Raw genomic sequence first — 17,902 nt, 5'->3', positions numbered from 1 at the left:
TCCCAAGCAGAGACGCACCGTTCTAAGTCCACTCATGTCAGCTGTGTTATTGCCCTGCGAGAGAGTACCAGGTCTCCAGAACACCCCCAAAGCCCAGGATCGGCTTCTTTTCAGCCAGAGAGTGCAAAAGGCCCATCACATCTCCTGCCTGTCTCCACCCCCTCTTGTCTGATTTGAAGCATCCTTGTGGGTTCTTATTTTGCTTTCAAGGTATAATATGAAGGTTGCAAAATTGGGTGTGTGTGTTCAGCAATCTGGTTACCACTCAAGCAAAGCATCCCCTGAATGTACCCAAAAAAACACAAAGTGCTGTAGCAAACATCATCCATTCACAAAATATTTTTGACACCCTGAACACTTCATGTGCACAGAGAACCTTCATGCTATTGAAAGGGAGCAGAAATGGGCCTGGTCTCTCTGCCATCCCTATAGTGCAAATCATGTCCCTTTAAACCAAAGTGCAAACCCTTTCCGCAGCCGACGTCTTCGGCAGCTCTGGGCACTCTGAGACTGGGGGCAGAGTTTACAGCCGCTCAATCAGATCCGGAGGAAAGAGAGGGAAAAAGAAAAACCTCACATTGACACACACAGTAGACCCGTGCTCCTTCCTCCACACCTGCTTCAACACAGAGAATGGCCTCCTTTCCCTTTGATTAGAGTCCCTGTAATCTGTGGAAAAAAAAGTCTTGGCTTTTACAACAGTCGTTCTTTGGCACCAGCATCGGCAATGCAAACTCTGGGGAAATGCTGAAAGTGAACAAGAACATCAAGTGAACCTTTACCAGGGGCCTTCCCAGAAAAGGTGCCTCCGGGGAGGCTCGGTAGAGTCCGAAGGCTCCAACTGACATTACGGCATAGGAAATATGCTTCAATAAACAGAGAAGCGCGAAGGACACTGATACGTGTAAGGCATCTTTAAGTGCAAATTTTAAGAAAATGTACTATGGAGGGGTGTTGCCCAACTGCAGCCAAATGCTCAACCTTTCTTTGGATCTAACCAATCGGCAAAAACCTCAGACGGCCCCCTGTTGCCTGCCTCTGCCCCTTCTCCTTTCACAGAAGCCAAACAGCGGCTTGGCTTGGCAAGGAATCACAATGAGAGTGGAGCTGAGAACCAGCAAGTCCTTTCTATAGCAGCTACGCACACAGAGTTCGTCCCAGGGAATGCTGCCCGGTGTAAAGATATGATGCTTGCCTCTCCAAACCGGGGGGGGGGGGATGCCCCCTCAAGAGGCGCATTTGAATGTGGCTCTGCCATGTGCTTCAACACTCCCCTCTTCCTGCCACACTCTTGTCTGTTCCCCGTGCCATACCCAGACCTGAGCCCAGCAGAATGCCAGCGGTCACCTGCCTGGCCAGTCAGAATGCAGGTTGCCAGAACTGCCCTCATCACATTTACAAAGGCAGCTTTCAAAGAACTGAATAAAATGTTCTTAAGCAATAAGTAAAACATTAAAAATGCATAATAATAACAATGCATAATTAAAAACCAGGACAGAGGGCTAAGTCATTTACTGAGATTTTTTTCTCTCTTAAATTGCCGCAGCAGCCGCCACGGTAAGTAAACTGAGGAAAGTAAATACTTCGCCCCCCCATCCAATATTTACACAGTTGTCATTATATGTGTTTTGAGCGGATCATTCAGTGACCCTTCCAAACGTAGCTGTGATCCAGCCATTCAGAGGTTGCCCTGTTCTCTTCGGTGCCACGTGGGCAAAGTGTTGCCTGATGGTAAAGAGAAGGGGCAGGTCTGGAAAGAGCAGCTGCATAATTCTGTTAGAGCTACAAAGTACAGAGAATCCTGTGGCCCCTTCAACTGGCACGTTTATTGTGGTTGCTTCTGTGGGTCCCAAACAACGTCCTCAGGTGCAGAAGTGGCCTGCCCCGTGGCACAACGATGCCACCTCTTTTGTCATGTCAGTCTTCAGGGTGCTGAAGGACTCCACCATTTTTGAAAGTAATGGTGCCACTTTCTCTGGCATGCATGGGCATACCCAGACCGAGGAATCTGCTTTTGCAAAAGAGCTGAATGTTGGGGGGGGGGGGGTACACCTTGAGCCTCACTCACACACACACGCATACACAAACTATGGAATCAGAAAGTATGCCATTCCCCACTGCTAGGTCTGGGCGGGCAAACCACAAATAAACTTCAGCAGAGAGAATTTCCGCAGTCAAGGTGTCACACAAATTATTTCTAAACAATTCACAGTTGGTTTCAACAAGAGAATCATTACTGTTTGGGTCTCATACTGGACTCTGCTGTTTCCCAGCCACCCCACTCCATTTGCTGGGGTAACACGGGGTGCTGGTAGCTTCCAACTCACAAATTCTTCATCTGTACAGGAAATATGAAACCTGCATTCAATTCGAGCTATGGATGCTTCAGAATGCGAAGCCCTGCTCACCCATGCTGCTGACTTTGAACGGGGGCGGTCTGCGCATCAAGCAGCCAGCGCATGCACCTTCAAGCAGAGAAGGCTGGGCTCTCATCTCCACATGTTCTCCCCCCCCCCACGAGGAAGCCCAAACAAAACTTTCCAGCACAATAACAGCAACTCCCCGCAGTGCAGGGAAGCCAGCTAAGATGGCCAGCCACTGGCTACTGCAAGAGACCGCACAGATGGTCGATAGTCTGAGTAGTCAAAAACCTCTGCAAACCTGCACCAGCCAGCTTTATGTTACCATGGTTTGGGTGGGGGCAGTGGTCATTTTAACAGTATGTCTCTAAAATGATGAAATGAGAACTAGAGGCTAGAGGACTGGGCATGGGCCGGGCAATGGGCACTGTGTTGATATTCCCTAGAGATGGCAAACAAGGGATTCTTTTTTTGGAGGGGGGGTTCTTATGAGAACCAACCAGTGTGGTTATCATGAGAACCAACATGTTTTTAGCACATTAAACTGCTCTCCAATGGGGTGTCTCAAATAACTGTTTTTTTTAAAAAAGAAACAAAACAAGAAGCCCCCCTCCCCCCCCCCCCCAAAGACTTCTGAGTGTTCCCAGAGTGCAGGCTGGCCACACAGTTTTCTTGTTTAGCTTAGAAGCCTCTGTGTCAGCCTGTGACAGTCTACGGCCAGTGGCCCCACACACTCTCACACAGCATCCTGAGACTTCTACTTCACAACAAAGGATGCTTCAGCTGCTGGGGGTAGGCGGGTGGGGCTGGTTCCTTCACCCTTGAGGGGAACAGCAGTCCCAGCTAACATCTAACAAAAATCATAGGTAGGGGAAAGGGCCTCAAGTGAGCCTTTCCCTCAATGCACCAGGAAACGTAAGCCTTTTTTTTTTTTTAGACTCCCTGGTGGAGTGGGTTAGGATGAAACGCTATACAGTTCGTTAGGAGTCCAAAAGGCTCAGAGTTCTGTTTTTGCTTTGCTTCTGGGACTTCCACCTGCTACTTTATGAAATCAAAGGTCAAGCAAGGAGCGGGTCTCCAGGTGAGCTCAGCTGAGCAGGAGGCACCAGGAAGTGGGGGCCTTGGACGCAGGCTGCCAGCGCAGGAGCAGGGACGAGAAGGGCGGACGGCACTCAGCACCAGAGGCCTGCTTTCTCAAGAGAACACTTCTTTTCGCAAAAGGAGGAAGTGAGCCGTATGGAATGTGATCAGTCACTGGGCAACCTTTCGTTTCGACTCATGGTCCACAGAAGAAAAAAAATGGCTGTCAAACCATCCCTTGTAGTCTTTGGGGCACCCTCTCAAACTCTTTTTTTTTTTTTGGATGAGCGCAAGAACCCTGGTGCGGGTCGGCCACTTCCCCTGTCAACTATGTGGTGCTGCAGGGCTCCTGAAGCCCACAGAGAGGCCAGCAGGGCCCCGGCAGAGCAGCAGCCACACTGCAGGTGGGGACGTGGCAGAGTCCATCGGGAGGCTGAGAGGCTGGTGTTGCTGGTCTGAGCAGTGGGCGCATGGCTCTCTGTGTATAGTTTGCACAACAAGGGTGCCCGGGGCTTCCTTTGCATGCAGACACAATGCGACCCCAGTGGTACAGGCACATGCTTGCAGCCTCTGGGCTGGGGTGAGGCCCACTGCTGCAAAAAAAGAGAGGTCTTTTCATTGTCTGTTGGTTTGTTCTGAAATTCATCACAATCTCCTGGACTGATTTTTGGTACAGGATTTCCCGAGGTGCGTTCTATTCTCACATTCTCTTAAGGAAATCCTCCTGCATCTTGGAGATGGGGGTGACCCCACTGAAAAAACAACCGTTGTAAGAAAAATTTACCCACTCCCAATATCTTCTTTTTCTCTTTTTTCTACTTTAACTTGCTCTCACTTTAAAAAAAAAAAAAAAAGAATAACAACCACTGCAACAACAATTAAAATGAGATGTGCGTGTTTGTGTTTGTGTGTCTGTGTTTCAAAGCACAAAAGGCCACAAAAATCATGGTGGAAAATACACAAGTGCAAAGCATGTAAACAAATGTCACTTGGCATCATGCCATATTGTTACTGTGCCTCAACCCCCCCGCCCCCCCCCAAACCCAATACCCACTGTGGGGGGCACGCCATTCAAAACGGGCAAAAGCCAGGGCACATAACTCAGCTTGCAGGATAGCCCAAGGAGAAAAAAAAAGTCAATCCAAATGTAAAGAGATCCCAGCAGGTAGTGTTCTGTTGCTGTGTGTCTTCATAAGAGGACAGCAATTCCAAGGCACTGCAGTGCTTGTAGTGCAGAGAGAACAGGCAGGTGACGGCTGAAAGGGCATCAGCGAGGGGGGGGACGACGACGACGACGACTGGGTCTTGGCCCCCTTTCCCATTACTGGCTGTGAAAATAGATAGGCTTCACTTTTCCAGAGAGGATCTTGGGAACTTGCACGGAAATGATCTCAGCCATCATTTCTGGGTAGTCCACACTGACCATGTGGGACTTCACTAAGAGGTCAAATGTAAACTGATGCAGCTCTCGAGCAATCTAGGAAAGAGGGAGAGAAAGCAGAGAAGCTTCAGGCAAGGGCTCATTCTCTGAGATGGTACAGTCCCTTTCCTGGCAGATACTCCTCGGGGGCCGGGCAGGAGTCTTGGAGCAGCTGCCTCCCACGAGATTACAGTTCAGGGGAGGAACAACTTCTTAAAACTGAACTACGGCCTTCTTGTGAAAAGCTGTTCTCTTTGTAAAGTAAGAGTTGTCTGGAAAATATCTTTTAGACTAGTTACATTTCTGGAAAAGGTAATCATTCAGGGTATTTTGGGGGGAAATTGGGAAACCGTGCTTTTAACATCACTAGAATATGATGAATGTGGCTGTGTCGCTTCTTGAACTGAACTGTGCGGTTTTGGCCTTCTAAGAATAAAAACAGCTGACAAAGTTTAATTTGCTTCAGATTTTTTTACATTCATAATATCTGACTATGAGGTTCAGAGTTTAAGGTGGTGATAATCATTTTATTACCTATTTTCCATTTGATAGTCCTGGGATAGTCACCAGAACACCTTTAGAATATTGGACTCTCTCTCCCACACATTTGAATATCTACTTTTGTGTATCAAGACAACATTTTGTCACACTGAATTTGTATATATTCCAGATACCAATGCATCCTGTATTTAGCTGAGAGTAACCTTCTGCAGTGGATTATAGATACTCTGCCAAGAACATAAGACAACTGATATCCTGAAAAAAGCCAGGGAACAGCTGACCCGGAGAAGCTGAGAGAGGCAACCAAGTATAGTGCAAAAACTTTCAGGGACCTACTACAGCCCTTTTGGTTGACATGCTGACAGCTCCTCTGCTGACGTAGAGAATGAGGTTCTTAGGAGAGCAGGGTACCAGGCGGAGGAGGAAGGAAACCATCCCTCCAAAAGGACCCATTCCTCAGAAGATGAATAGCTAACCTCCAGCGCTCAAGGGGGAAGGAGCTCTGGGTGATGTAAGCTGATGTAAGTGGTAGAGAAAGTTGGCATATAAAAACCAACTCTTCTGATGGGTGATTCTATATGGAAGCTATCAAGACAGGCTAGTAGGTTGTGTGGGGAAGAGACAGTAATGTTGGGAAGTGTACCTGAGTGGTCCTGGGTGGGGGCATTTACATTGCTAGGTAAGAAGCTAGGGGTTTGGACCTCCATAGTAGCATTTTTAGAACGGCTACCTGTCAAAAATGCAGGGTCAGTTAGACAAGTGGGAATGAGGAGTCCCAATGAATGGCTGAATGGTGCTGAGAGGAAGGGTTTAAAATTCTTAGGCACTCAGTGCATGCTTTGGGAGAAGCCAACTTTGAACAAAAAAGATAGGCTCCACTTGAAGGGAAATGGAACCAGACTGCTGGTACTTAATACAAAAAATAATTGCAGAGCATTCTGCATCCTGACAGGAGCTGATGGGATAGTATAAGAAACATTTCACATCAAAATGGGGACCGACCAGAACTCAACAGAACACAGCAGGAAATGATGGCTAGAGGGGTCAAAGGGGGAAAAATACACACTGGGGGAAACCATGAGAAGGAAACAAAGGTGGAGGCCCATTTATAAGCCAATGTGAGATTTATATGCCACGCTAAGATTAAAAAAATGGTTTGTCATTTTTATTTACTTTTTTGTAAGCTTGTTTTGTTGTATTTCCTGGTTGAGTTTTTATTATTTTAGTTGTGAGCTGTCACCAGCAGGTTGTGGAAAGGCAGCATAACATTTTAATAAATAAATAGGTAAATAAGATGGGGGATCTTGGGAGTACCTGAGAACACATATACAGTGATAGGTTTAGAAAGCTGGTGGAACTGGGAAAATCAGTAGAATACCGTTATTAATTCTGTAGAAAGGACAGGGGTTGCTCTGTATGTCAAAGAGGGCATACAGTTAAATAAGGTAGGAAAAGGAATAAATTCTCCCACAGAATTGCTATGGTACAGATAGCATGTCTGAAAGGCAGGGTAAAAGTGGGGCCATACCAGTGCCTGCCTAATCACAACTCTGAAGGTAACTTGAAATGGCAAAAGAGGTAAGGCAGGTGACCAAAGGAGAAAATTATAACATAATGGGCAACTTCCTCTCATTGTCTGGGTATTCATATATTCCAGTTATGAGCAAGAGACACATTGGATTGAACCTTAGACAATTAGTAACAGAACTGGCGCGAGGGGAGGTGACCCGGGACTTGATCCTGAATGGTGCACACGGGGCGAGAGGCAAGTCTGAGTGAATGAGCCGGGAACAGAGCGATTCTGTCTAGTATTTATGCAAATGGAAGGTTGCCCTAAAAGTCTGACTCAGGTACCCCTGAGGAAACTTCAAAAAAAGTAGAGTATGAGTCTGAAAGAATAAAGAAAGCTGAAAGGTAGAATAAAGAGGGTCAAATCTCTTCAGTATGATTGGAATAATTGAAACTGTGGTAGAATGTATTCCACAAATTAGGAAGACTTCCACCAGAAGATGTCAGTGTGGTTAAGGAGCAGCCAAGGGAGCCATAACAGATGAGAAGGCATCTTTTAAACATGGGGGAAATCTGGCCTACATGAGAAAAACAAGGAGGAGCCCATTTGGCAAAACAAACATAAGATCAGGATCAGGTGGGCAAAACAAGAATTCAGGGAGCACATTGCTAAATACTGAGATGAATAATAAGAATGTCTTAAACTGTATCAGAAAACCAGCCAGACAGGCAGCTGGGTCATTGGATGACAATTTAGCCTCACTACCAAAGGGTTGGTTGCCAACAACCTGAAGAAAATATGTTCTGCTCCTTTAACAGGCTGAATGGGATGAAAAGCAAGTGCCCATTTCCAGGCATTAAAGCCTCTGTTAAAGGCACAAGACATTTTGTCTCCAAGTTTTTTTTAGCAACCTATGGTCTCACCAGATCTTGAAAGCTACGTAGGCGATGCTTACGCTTACGCAGAGGCAGGCAATGGAAAACCACCTCTGAATGTCTCCTGCCTTGAAAACCCTATGGGGTTGCCGTAAGTCAGCTGTGACTTGAAGGCACTCTCCCACCATCACTCCCATGAAGGAGGGAAGAGAGCGCTGTTGGCATTTGATTGTTCACTACTAAGTATAATTCTACCATTAGCACAGCACAGGAGATACAGAATAGGGACAGTAGTTTAAAGCGACATTTACCAAAGTGACAAATCAAATTCAAGAGTTGTTTTCTATGACCTGTTGGAAACTAAAATCTGGTGTTCCTGTTGGATCTGACTCTGCTTTTACCCTACAAATGTGCCAGGATTCTTTGGCACAGGACTTATTTGATTACTGAAGTCATGGGAGTGGTGTGTGACGCGAACTGGCACTATTCACTGACACATACTCACACGTATCCACACACATTAATAACACATTCTACTAACAGGACCAAGCATAAACAGTTATTTTTAACTTTGTTGACAAAAGATGGGGCAGTGCCGCTGGGCAGACTTAGTTGGACCATATGTGGTGCTAATAAATTTGGCTGCTTTGACAAAAGAGATCTGTTGTACAGTCAGATATGCGATACACTTCTTAGTAAATATGAGATTTCAGGACTTGGGACTTACTCCCAAGTAAGTAAGTACAGGGTGCAAGAGGCTTATGAAAATTAGAAAACAGGTGACTAGAGAATTCTCCAGTTAGTCAGTTGACTGAAAAATATATCTAAATTAATAAAAATTTAAAAATTGAATATATATGCAGTTGGTCTATGGGTAAGCTTTAGCCATGCTGACAGATGTAACAAAACCCCTGCCATTGCTGTATTCAGACAGTCCGAACCTATGTTTGGTTAGTCACAGTAAGTCCCACTGAGTTCTTGCGGTTTATTCCCATGAAACTGTGCATAGAATTGCATCCTTAAATTGCAGGCTATTTTACACAAAGTCAGGAAAAAATGTTATAGGGATTGTGGGGCAAGGAGCTTCATCCAGACGTGTTTCCAAAAAGGAGAGAATGGGAGTTTTCTTGCTGATAATTTAATAATTAAATATCAAATACAAATGGAGTAGCAGAAGCAAAGAAATGGAGGGATCGAGTTTTTATTCTGTAGAGAATGCTCTCAGTGGGCAAGAATTGATACAAAGTTCTGAAAGTGATTAACTGTTCCAAAGACTCATCATCTCATGACTGCATTGATTTTCCAAGTAGTCAAGTTTTTATATTCTTTAACAATGCCCGCCCCCCACCCCCCAATTCTGTTCCTTCTTTGACTCAGCCAAGTGATCCTTCTGTAGCTGGAGATCTAAGCTCTTCCATCAAATTTCTGTTAGTATTATTAAAAAGACCTTAACATGTTCAAAGCTCAGTAATGTTTGCAGCTGAACCATGGTCGTAAAAGCGGGGCTTACCTCCTGCAAGAAATTCATTTGAAAAGCTAAAAAATGCAACTTCTGGGAACTCTTTGATGATGGCGGGGTGGGGTGGGGGCCAGGCGGGGAACAGAATGCTGAGACAAGCCAACTTGCCTGCATTTGAGGATCCCTCCTGATGTTGAGGATTGCATGGCTGAAGAAAGCCAGAGCTCTGATCGGACAAGGAGGGCTATCTATCTGGTTGTCCCATTGCATACTCAGTGGGCATCTCTGGGATGCTCAATTAGAAAATACTGGACATTTATGTCCGGTATTTTCTCACTTGCTTTCCCAGACAGAAAGCACAAATTCTGGACTGTCAAGGTGAAAACCAGACAGCTGGCAACCTTAGGATACTGAGGAGAACAGGAATTTAGATGCCAGTTAGCCTAGCATCTATTTTGGATGAACTGGTAGAAAATGTTAGTAAAGTTAGAATTATCAAACATACAGAAGAACAAGTCTGAATGCAGGAGAACTGATATGGTTTCTACAAAGTGAAATCCTGCTTCACTCACATTTTGGAGTTCTTTGAGAAGGTTAACAAACATGTGGACAAGGGTGATCCAGTACATGTGGTATACTTGGACTTCCAAAAAAAGGTAACTAATTCCCTCATCAAAGGCTCCTGAGTAAACCTAGCAGTCATGGGATAAAGGGGTGAGTCTACTTGTGGTTTAGAAATTGGATAAATGATAGTAAGTGGAGACTAGGAGTAAATGGGCAGTTTTTTTAATGGAGGGAAATAAGCAGTGGGGTCCCCAAGGATATTGGCATTATTAAGTTTGTTTGTTAATTATCTGGAATTGGGAGGAGGGTGAGCAGTGAAGTGACCAAGTTTGTGTCTGAGACCCGATGGTGAGGGGCTCTTCTTATATTCATATGTGCTGCACAGTATTTTATCAGAGTTACATTTTCACTGATCTGCCCACACCTTCGCTTTGAGTTGAGATTATTTATTTCTCTGTAAGGCAAGGTAGGGGGAGTTATATGCCAAAGGAGAAAGGGCAAACTAAAGCCAAAAAGTACTCAGGAAACCTATTCTGGTCACAGGGTTGTAAGAGAGATCCTGTCTTGGGCCATGAGCATTACATTGGCTAAAAATAAGTAACGTTTTCCTTATCTAAAAACAGTAAAAATATCTAATTATATACTTTCACTTTAATAATATTGCTCACATGGCCAATTTGGCCCTGAACAACATCACGCTAAGATCAAAATAAGAAAAAGAAAAAGTAACTAACAGATCCATAAAGAAATTAATACTTTTTAATCTTAATTGTCTGGGAAAGAAATTTGGCAACAGCCAATGTAATAGTAAAATCCACCCCTGCTAAAATAATCCTCAAATTCTCCAATCTAGAGGCAGATTCAGGGATAAAAGGCTTTATCCATCTATCCCTAGCCTCGCTGAGCAGGTCACAGCCAAACAAGGCATGCTGAAGAGTGACTATTTGGCCAGAACCACACCGTAATACTCTCTCACAATACGGAACCCTATTTAAACGACCTATTAATTCCCCTGATGGGATGGCATTCAGTCTAGCCAGCATAAAAAGTCGTCTGTATCGCAGGATTGTCAAAAAATCAAAATACATTGGGAGGGTTTGCAGCAAGTTTAGACCAAGGTGAGCACATTCTACGTGCTCTAGTTTTAGTACTCTCAAAATCTAAAAAAAATAAGTAACATTTTCCCTATTGTCTCCGGGGCAACCGGGAAATTTCGCGGGGAATTTTGGTACAAGGATTCTAAACTGTATGTGCCCGAGGTGTTGCGGGGGGAGGTTTTGGGTTTGGTTCATGGTGCCAAGACCGCTGGACACTTCGGATTCCTTAAGACGTTGCACTTACTTAGGCAGCAATTTTGGTGGGCGGGCATGCGGTCGGATGTGGACTCCTTCATCCACAGCTGCCCCGTCTGTGCAGCGGCCAAACGGGCACAGGGAAAACCGCCCGGACTTTTGCAACCGTTAGAGACCCCCTCTAAGCCTTGGGGGGTGAAAACTATGGACTTCATGACGGATTTACCCTCTAGTGGGGGAAAAACTGTAATTTGGGTGATTACCGATCTGTTTTCAAAACAGGTGCATCTTGTGCCCTGTGCAGGTATCCCTTCTGCCCCGAAATTGGCCCACCTCTTTGTGTCACATGTCTTCCGTCTGCATTCTTTCCCGCGCAAGGTGGTGACGGACAGGGGTTTAAATTTTGTGACCAAATTCTGGAAAGCTTTCCTCAAACTGGTTGGAGTGGAACAGGGGCTGTCTAGTGCCTTTTGCTTTTCTATATATGCCATGTGCCTTACCTCAGCTCCTTACTAGTATCATTCTGAATATAGTTTCTGTAACCTGTCGATTCTACCCAATAAAACTGCTTTCGTGGATTTGCTGTCTGCTGAATTCTGTTTGAGGGATGGAGCACAGGGCTAGAGCTTACACCTATCTAAAAACAGTAAAAATATCTAATTAAATATATAAGCAAATTATGAAGTTGCATAAAGGCTTTATTCAGCTTTACATCAATATGATTATAGCAACCAATTAGCATGCACTTTTTTTTTTTTAGTAAGTATCTAATACTACACAGAATTTTTGAAGTTTAAACTAGGTGTTTTCTGGTTGATGTGACTGGTTCCAGTTTGCTCATCTGCTCTTGGCAACAGCCACAAGGGGGCAGTAAGGGACCCTGAGAACAAGGAGCATTTCCGGGGGTTTTTGCATCTGTGTAATGCCCTGACCTGGATGGCCCAGGCTAGCCTGATCTCGTCAGATCTCAGAAGCTAAGCAGGGTCAGCCCTGGTTAGTATTTGGATGGGAGACCACCAAGGAATACCAGGGTTGCTGTGCAGAGGAAGGCACTGACAAACCACCTCTGTTAGTCTCTTGCCATGAAAACCCCAAAAAGGGGTCGCCATAAGTCGGCTGCGACTTGATGGCACTTTACACCCACAATCCAATGAAATTAGTCTGCGGTGGTTACTCATTTGTTAGGGGAGATCTAGTTGCCTTTATTCCAGGTTGCACTTCTGTTGAGGAAATGCTACATTTTGCCCCAGCACTGCAGTTCTAATATCTTGATGTTGAGGGATAGGATTGCCATTTATATATTTTTTTTAATGGTTAAAGGGTACCATGCTCTTTAACAATTGCAACAGCCAGGAGAAATCAACAAGGAGTCTGGGGGTGGGGTAGGGTTGCCAACCTCCAGGTACTAGCTGGAGATCTCCTGCTATTACAACTGATCTCCAGCCGATAGAGATCAGTTCACCTGGAGAAAATGGCTGCTCTGGCAATTGGACTCTATGGCATTGAAGTCCCTCCCCTCCCCAAACCCCGCCCTCCTCAGGCTCCACCCCTCAAACCTCCAGGTATTTCCCAACTCAGAGCTGGCATCCCTAGGGTGGGGAAAGGGGCAGACATAGTGTGCTACGTTGTGGGGTCACATCCGGGTCGGTGCATCAGCCAGTGTTCTATAAACTTTTTGGTAAAATCGGCAATCATCCCCACTAAATGTTCTCCTCTCTCTCCTCCAGAGGTGAGGGCGGGGCCAGCAGCAGGAGAATGCCCGCCCAAAGCGGGCTACTAGAATACCTACATAGCTACCACTCCCTCCTGAGAAATGTGTTTCCTGCTGATCTATGCCAGATTTTATCCACCTTTTAAAGAACTGCCTCTGTGGAAATCCTGTTCCCTGTCCGGGAATTAAGATCACAGGGAGAGGCCGTCCTGGATGCCCCACCAATCAGAGAAGCTTGTCTGGTTAGCATGTGAGACTGGTCCTTTTTGGTGGGAGCCCCATGATTATGTAACAACCTCCCCAGGAAGGTGTGCTTGGCCCCCTCACTTTCAATTTTTAGGAGGCAGTTGAGGACGATTTTATTTAGGACTGTATTTGGTTAAGTTTACTAGCAGTACTGAGTTGTGATTTTAAATTTTAGGAGTTTCTTTGTTTTTATTGTATTGTTTTATGTGTTTTATCTGTGCTGTAAGACATCTTAAGGAACAAAGGCAGCTATTAAACATTTTAAATAATTTTAAAAAAATCATTTGAAAACAAACATTACATTTCCCCAGTTTTAGTCAGTAATATGAAATATGCTTGCTGTGCATACCCCTGGGTTGCCACCTGGAAGCGATGTCACACTTCTCTAGGAATCGCCAGAAACTCTATGGTTTTACCAGTTAGTGTGCACTTTCTGTCAAGAAATGTCTCTAATCTATGTTTCTGCTGTCTGTCTGGACTACAAAACCTGAAGGGTTATAAAGCTCAGGTGGGCTGGGATAGGATGCCGGTGGGCCGTGTTCAGACTTGTCATGCTCCTTGGCCTGAGGCTGCAGAGCGGAGCGGCCGGTAGCCTCGAGAGAGCCTCTTCCTCAAGCACTGGCCTCAGGCCTGGCTGTCAATTTCCCTTCAGGCCTACATTTCCTAGGCACCCTCCAAGCCTCAGGATTGGGCCTGGTGGGAATGGAGGGAAAATACCAAGACAAGTCAGAAATGCATGATCAATAAAAATCAATGGATTCCCAGATAAGTCGGCTGAGTTCCTGTCTAAGAAGCTTTTGATGGGGGACATTCCTCATCTTTCGCTCCCCACTGCTAAATTCTGCTCCACTGCAATTAAAATATGCAAAAATAGGGTGGAAAAAACTGTTAAACTCTTTTATACTGTGCCAAGTCGGGCACCTACCAGTCAGGGGGAGGGGGATCCTCCGGCTGGTCCAGATCCCAGCTTACCTGGATGGTGGCAGCTGGAATGAGAGGTAGCGGCGAGGGCCGGAGCTAATGCAGGGGTCACCCGACAAGGGGGGAGACAGGACGGTGGGACACCCGCGAGAACCTGGATGGAGAGGGAAGCGAGGAGCGAAGCGTCCTTAGATGAGGTGGCGGTATTGCAAAGAGAGGGGGCAGGGGTTTCAGGCTGCGGTGCGGAGGCGCCGGGGCGGACACTCCACCAAGGCTCGGGGAACAGAGGAAGGCAGCTGACGGATAGTACAGGCCAGGGGGAGGCAATCGAGGGAACCGAGGGTTGGCCACGGTGAGGAGCCGTGGAGGCCACAGCAGCGGCGAGCAAGGAGGGGAAGGAGGAAGAAAAGACAGTCTGAAGGAGTGAAGGGGGTCTCTGCCTCTGAACTGAAAGAGGAAAGAGGACCGGGAGAAAAAAGGCAGAAGGGGATGGCAGTGCTCCGTGCGTGGGGAAACTGGGCGGTGGCTGAAAATTGGTGTGTGGGACAGGTATAGGGAGGACGGGGATAAAAAAGGGGAATCTAAAAGCAAGCCGAGGAGGAGACGGGACTGAAGAGGCACCAGGCAGACAGCCTGTGGAACTTCAGTAAGGAAGGGAGTGAAGCGGGGGAGACGAGCGGTCTCCAAACTCCCGGTCTGAGGCTTTGCAAGGACTCCTCGGGGAGAACTGGGGCAGATGCCCGGGTCTGTAATTCGTCGAGACACCGAACTGGACAGCACGACTGATGGGGAACTGGAGGCGGAGGCCCACATATACTTTTATATTTTAGTAATCTTAAATTGGCAAGCCGCTTTTGCGTCATGCACTAATTTTGCATATCTTATTAATACCAGATTTTTAAAATCAATTTTTGTAATTTGTAACAGTTTTTACAGTTTTATCAAGTTGGACAATATGGTAAACTAACTTCTGGCTGGTCAAATAGACCGTATTAATAAACTTGACTTGATGATCAGCAAAACACCTCTGCATACATAAGATATCAAAACAGATAAAAAATGTGTGACCCCATGATTATGTAATGTTTTGTAACATTTTGACCCCATGTTCTTCAGTGGTCATCAAATATAGACAATATACCACAATGAAACATTACTAGGGTACAAGAAATATGCAAACCTAAAAAAAAGAATAATTTTAAAAATATATACATTATTTTTAAAATATTTTAATTTTTTTTAAACCATACAATCCAGCCCTGGCTCCAAAAACATACAAACACAAAGCATCATTAGTCACCAAAGGTGTTTGTACTGTGATTATTACCAATCCTTTATCAAATCCTTTATCAAAGTATATTAAGGTTGTTGGCTATGGTTACCACAGGTGTTTGCACTGAGGCTATTAAGAGTCTTTTATCTATTTATTGTCGGGTTTAACATTTTGGCTGCACAAGTTATCTGGCAAGAAAAGAATACGACTGTATGTTTTTGGAACCAGAATGGGTTTGTATGGTTTTTCTGTATTTATGTATAAAATGTTTTTATCTTTAATTACTTTAATTAAATTGTTTCCAACTTATTTTTACGGTGTTATAGCAAGAAGTTTTTATCCTGTGGAGGCAATTTGCTACATTAACATTGCTTCCAGGATGAGGTAATTGATTAAATTCTTTTTTATTTTTTAGAAGTGTATTTAGCTGATAATAATAAAAAAATAGTTTAAAAATATGTCTTCATTTTTATGGTTTGCATATTGCTCTGCAGAGAAGGCCTGGCTCTTTACTCAGTACATATTTCTTGTCACCTAGTAATGTTTCATTGTGGTATATTGTCTATATTCGATGATCACTGAAGAAGACATGGTCAAAATGTGTCTGGTCATGCATTTCTGATCCATTTTGATGTTTTATGTATACAGAGATGTTTTATTGATCACGAGTTTCCATTTTTCTTGGTATTTTATGTAGACAAGAGATATTTTGTATTCACTTTTGATAATGTACATTTATATGTATTGTTTCTCTGTAACTTTTTATTCAATAGTTTTGATATTTGTTGCAGGTTTTTTCCCCCTTTTTTGTTCCATTTGGAAATGGAGGGGAAAGTAGGAGCCAATCATTGATGAGGAGACGGAGCCTTCAGAGGGGGGCATATAAAGCAGGAGGGAGGGAGGTCACTCATTCCCTGAATCTGGGGCCGGCAGTGAGGCTACCTTTGGAGTAGTGTTGCCAATCCTGGGTTGGGAAATTCCTGGAGATTTGGGGGAGAAGCCTGAGGAGGGTGGAGTTTAGGGAGGGAAAGGGCCTCAGAGGAGTATAATGCCCTAAACTCCACATTCCAAAGCAACCATTTTCTTTGGTCTCTGTTGTCCAGAGATCAGTTGTAATTAGGAATGCCAGCCTCCAGGTGGGGCCTGGGGATACCCTGGAATTACAGCTCATCTCCTGACTACAGAGATCAGTTCCCCTGGAGAAAATGGATGCTTTGGAAGGTGGACTCTATGGCATTGTACCCCACTGAGGTCCCTGTCCTCCCCCAGGCCCCACCCTCAAGTCTTCAGGAGTTTCTCAACACGGAGCTGGCAACTCTATCCCCCATCCCCCGCTGATGGCAGAGGGAGGGGGGACCTGGCAACCCTACTTGTAACTCTGGGAGAGGCTCCAGTCCCCCACTTGGAGGTTTGTAACCCAACTTTAGAGGGAGCAGACCCCTCACCCCAATGCGGGGTCTGTGCCTGACCTCATGGGAGTCAGATATTAATAACGTCGTAGGAATCCAGTCAGTTAATTGCACTTGGGGATTTAATTGTTTCCCAGCTGGCTGTTTTGCCCTGGGTGTTTGTAGTGTTCCCTGTGTTAATTCTTTCCTATTTTCATACCTGTTCTCTTATTTAATGAACAGTTACAGTATTTGTTTAATAAACTAACCCTTTTTTTGTTCACCCTGCCTGGGTCCTTCATGCCTCATATTTGGCCAAACAGCAGGGCACGGCCTGACCGAACAGAGAGCTTCCTGGGACGGACGGACTGGGGGGGTATTCTGGGCCTCTTATTCCACTGGTTGGATGTTCCCTGGCCTGCTCCAGGGCTGAAGGGGGAGGAAGGAATGAGTGATCCTTGGAGGGGACACCCCAAGCAAAAAGTCACATGACCACATGAGTGGTGAGTCAGAAGTGTTTCTGAGCTCTTGGGCGCGGGGTGTGTGTGGGGGGAAGCAGGTGCTTGCTTTTGCCTCTCTCCCTCAGGTTTCTCTAATTTCATTGTGCAGCTCAGTCATGGACACCATCTGGGGGTGTTCTACTAAATTTCTCCCTCATATTACAAGCATCAAGGATATGCTAAACTCTGCTTGTGTCTGTCTATTTTTTTAACTACTCGCGTCATACTAAGAATACCTGACTAATATCTTTTGGCAGCTCCGGGGTTTGAATGCCGGCGTTTTGCCCCAGAAGGCTGTCCGGTCTCCCACAGGCCTTTGTCTGCATGGTTCCAGGACTGAGGAAAACGCTGTAATGTCACGGCCATCTTTTCTAAGACTGACTCCTACATTCAGTACAGACTTGTAGGCCCATCTATGTTTCCCTCTCCCTGTGCCCCAAGTTTAAGAAAAGCTCATCCTCAGCAGATGCTAAAAGATTTCATGGCCGTCCGGCCACATGGGTGGTCAAGCCCTCCCCTGACTTACAGGCTGCACAGAGTCCAGGAGTTTGGTGAGCTGGTAGAAACGGCGAGAGCAGGATGTGGGATTCTTCCTCTTGCAAGCAATGATACGATCGAGTTCCTTGATGTAGTTCATCCGAAGTTCATCAAAGAATTTCTGATTCTTCAGGCCGTCCACTGGAACTGGAACAGAAAGAAAGAAGGAACAGCAATAAATGGAGAAGCAAAGAGCAGGGGAGGGGGGCTGAACACATAAACATAAGCCTACGTGGCTGCTGTCTTCCATCAATGGCGGCAAGAG

General features: G+C 45.4%; 1 protein-coding gene across 1 annotated transcript in view; it reads right to left on the bottom strand.

Annotated features, from left to right (window-relative positions):
• Window positions 1-4,757: 4,757 nt before the first annotated feature.
• Window positions 4,758-17,902, bottom strand: part of AR (androgen receptor) — a 280,055-nt gene continuing 266,910 nt past the window's right edge. Inside the window, exons 7-8 of the mRNA XM_056859314.1 lie at window positions 17,627-17,784; window positions 4,758-4,917 (exon numbers count right to left, since the gene is read on the bottom strand). Of these exons, the coding sequence (XP_056715292.1) occupies window positions 4,762-4,917; window positions 17,627-17,784 (314 nt within the window). The 3' untranslated portion in view covers window positions 4,758-4,761. The remainder of the gene's footprint in view (window positions 4,918-17,626; window positions 17,785-17,902) is intronic.

Source organism: Euleptes europaea, chromosome 13 (genome assembly GCF_029931775.1).
Source record: "Euleptes europaea isolate rEulEur1 chromosome 13, rEulEur1.hap1, whole genome shotgun sequence".
Classification (NCBI taxonomy): domain Eukaryota; kingdom Metazoa; phylum Chordata; class Lepidosauria; order Squamata; family Sphaerodactylidae; genus Euleptes; species Euleptes europaea.
Note: the sequence above shows the minus strand (reverse complement) of the source record. Positions and strands in the feature narration are given on the sequence as shown.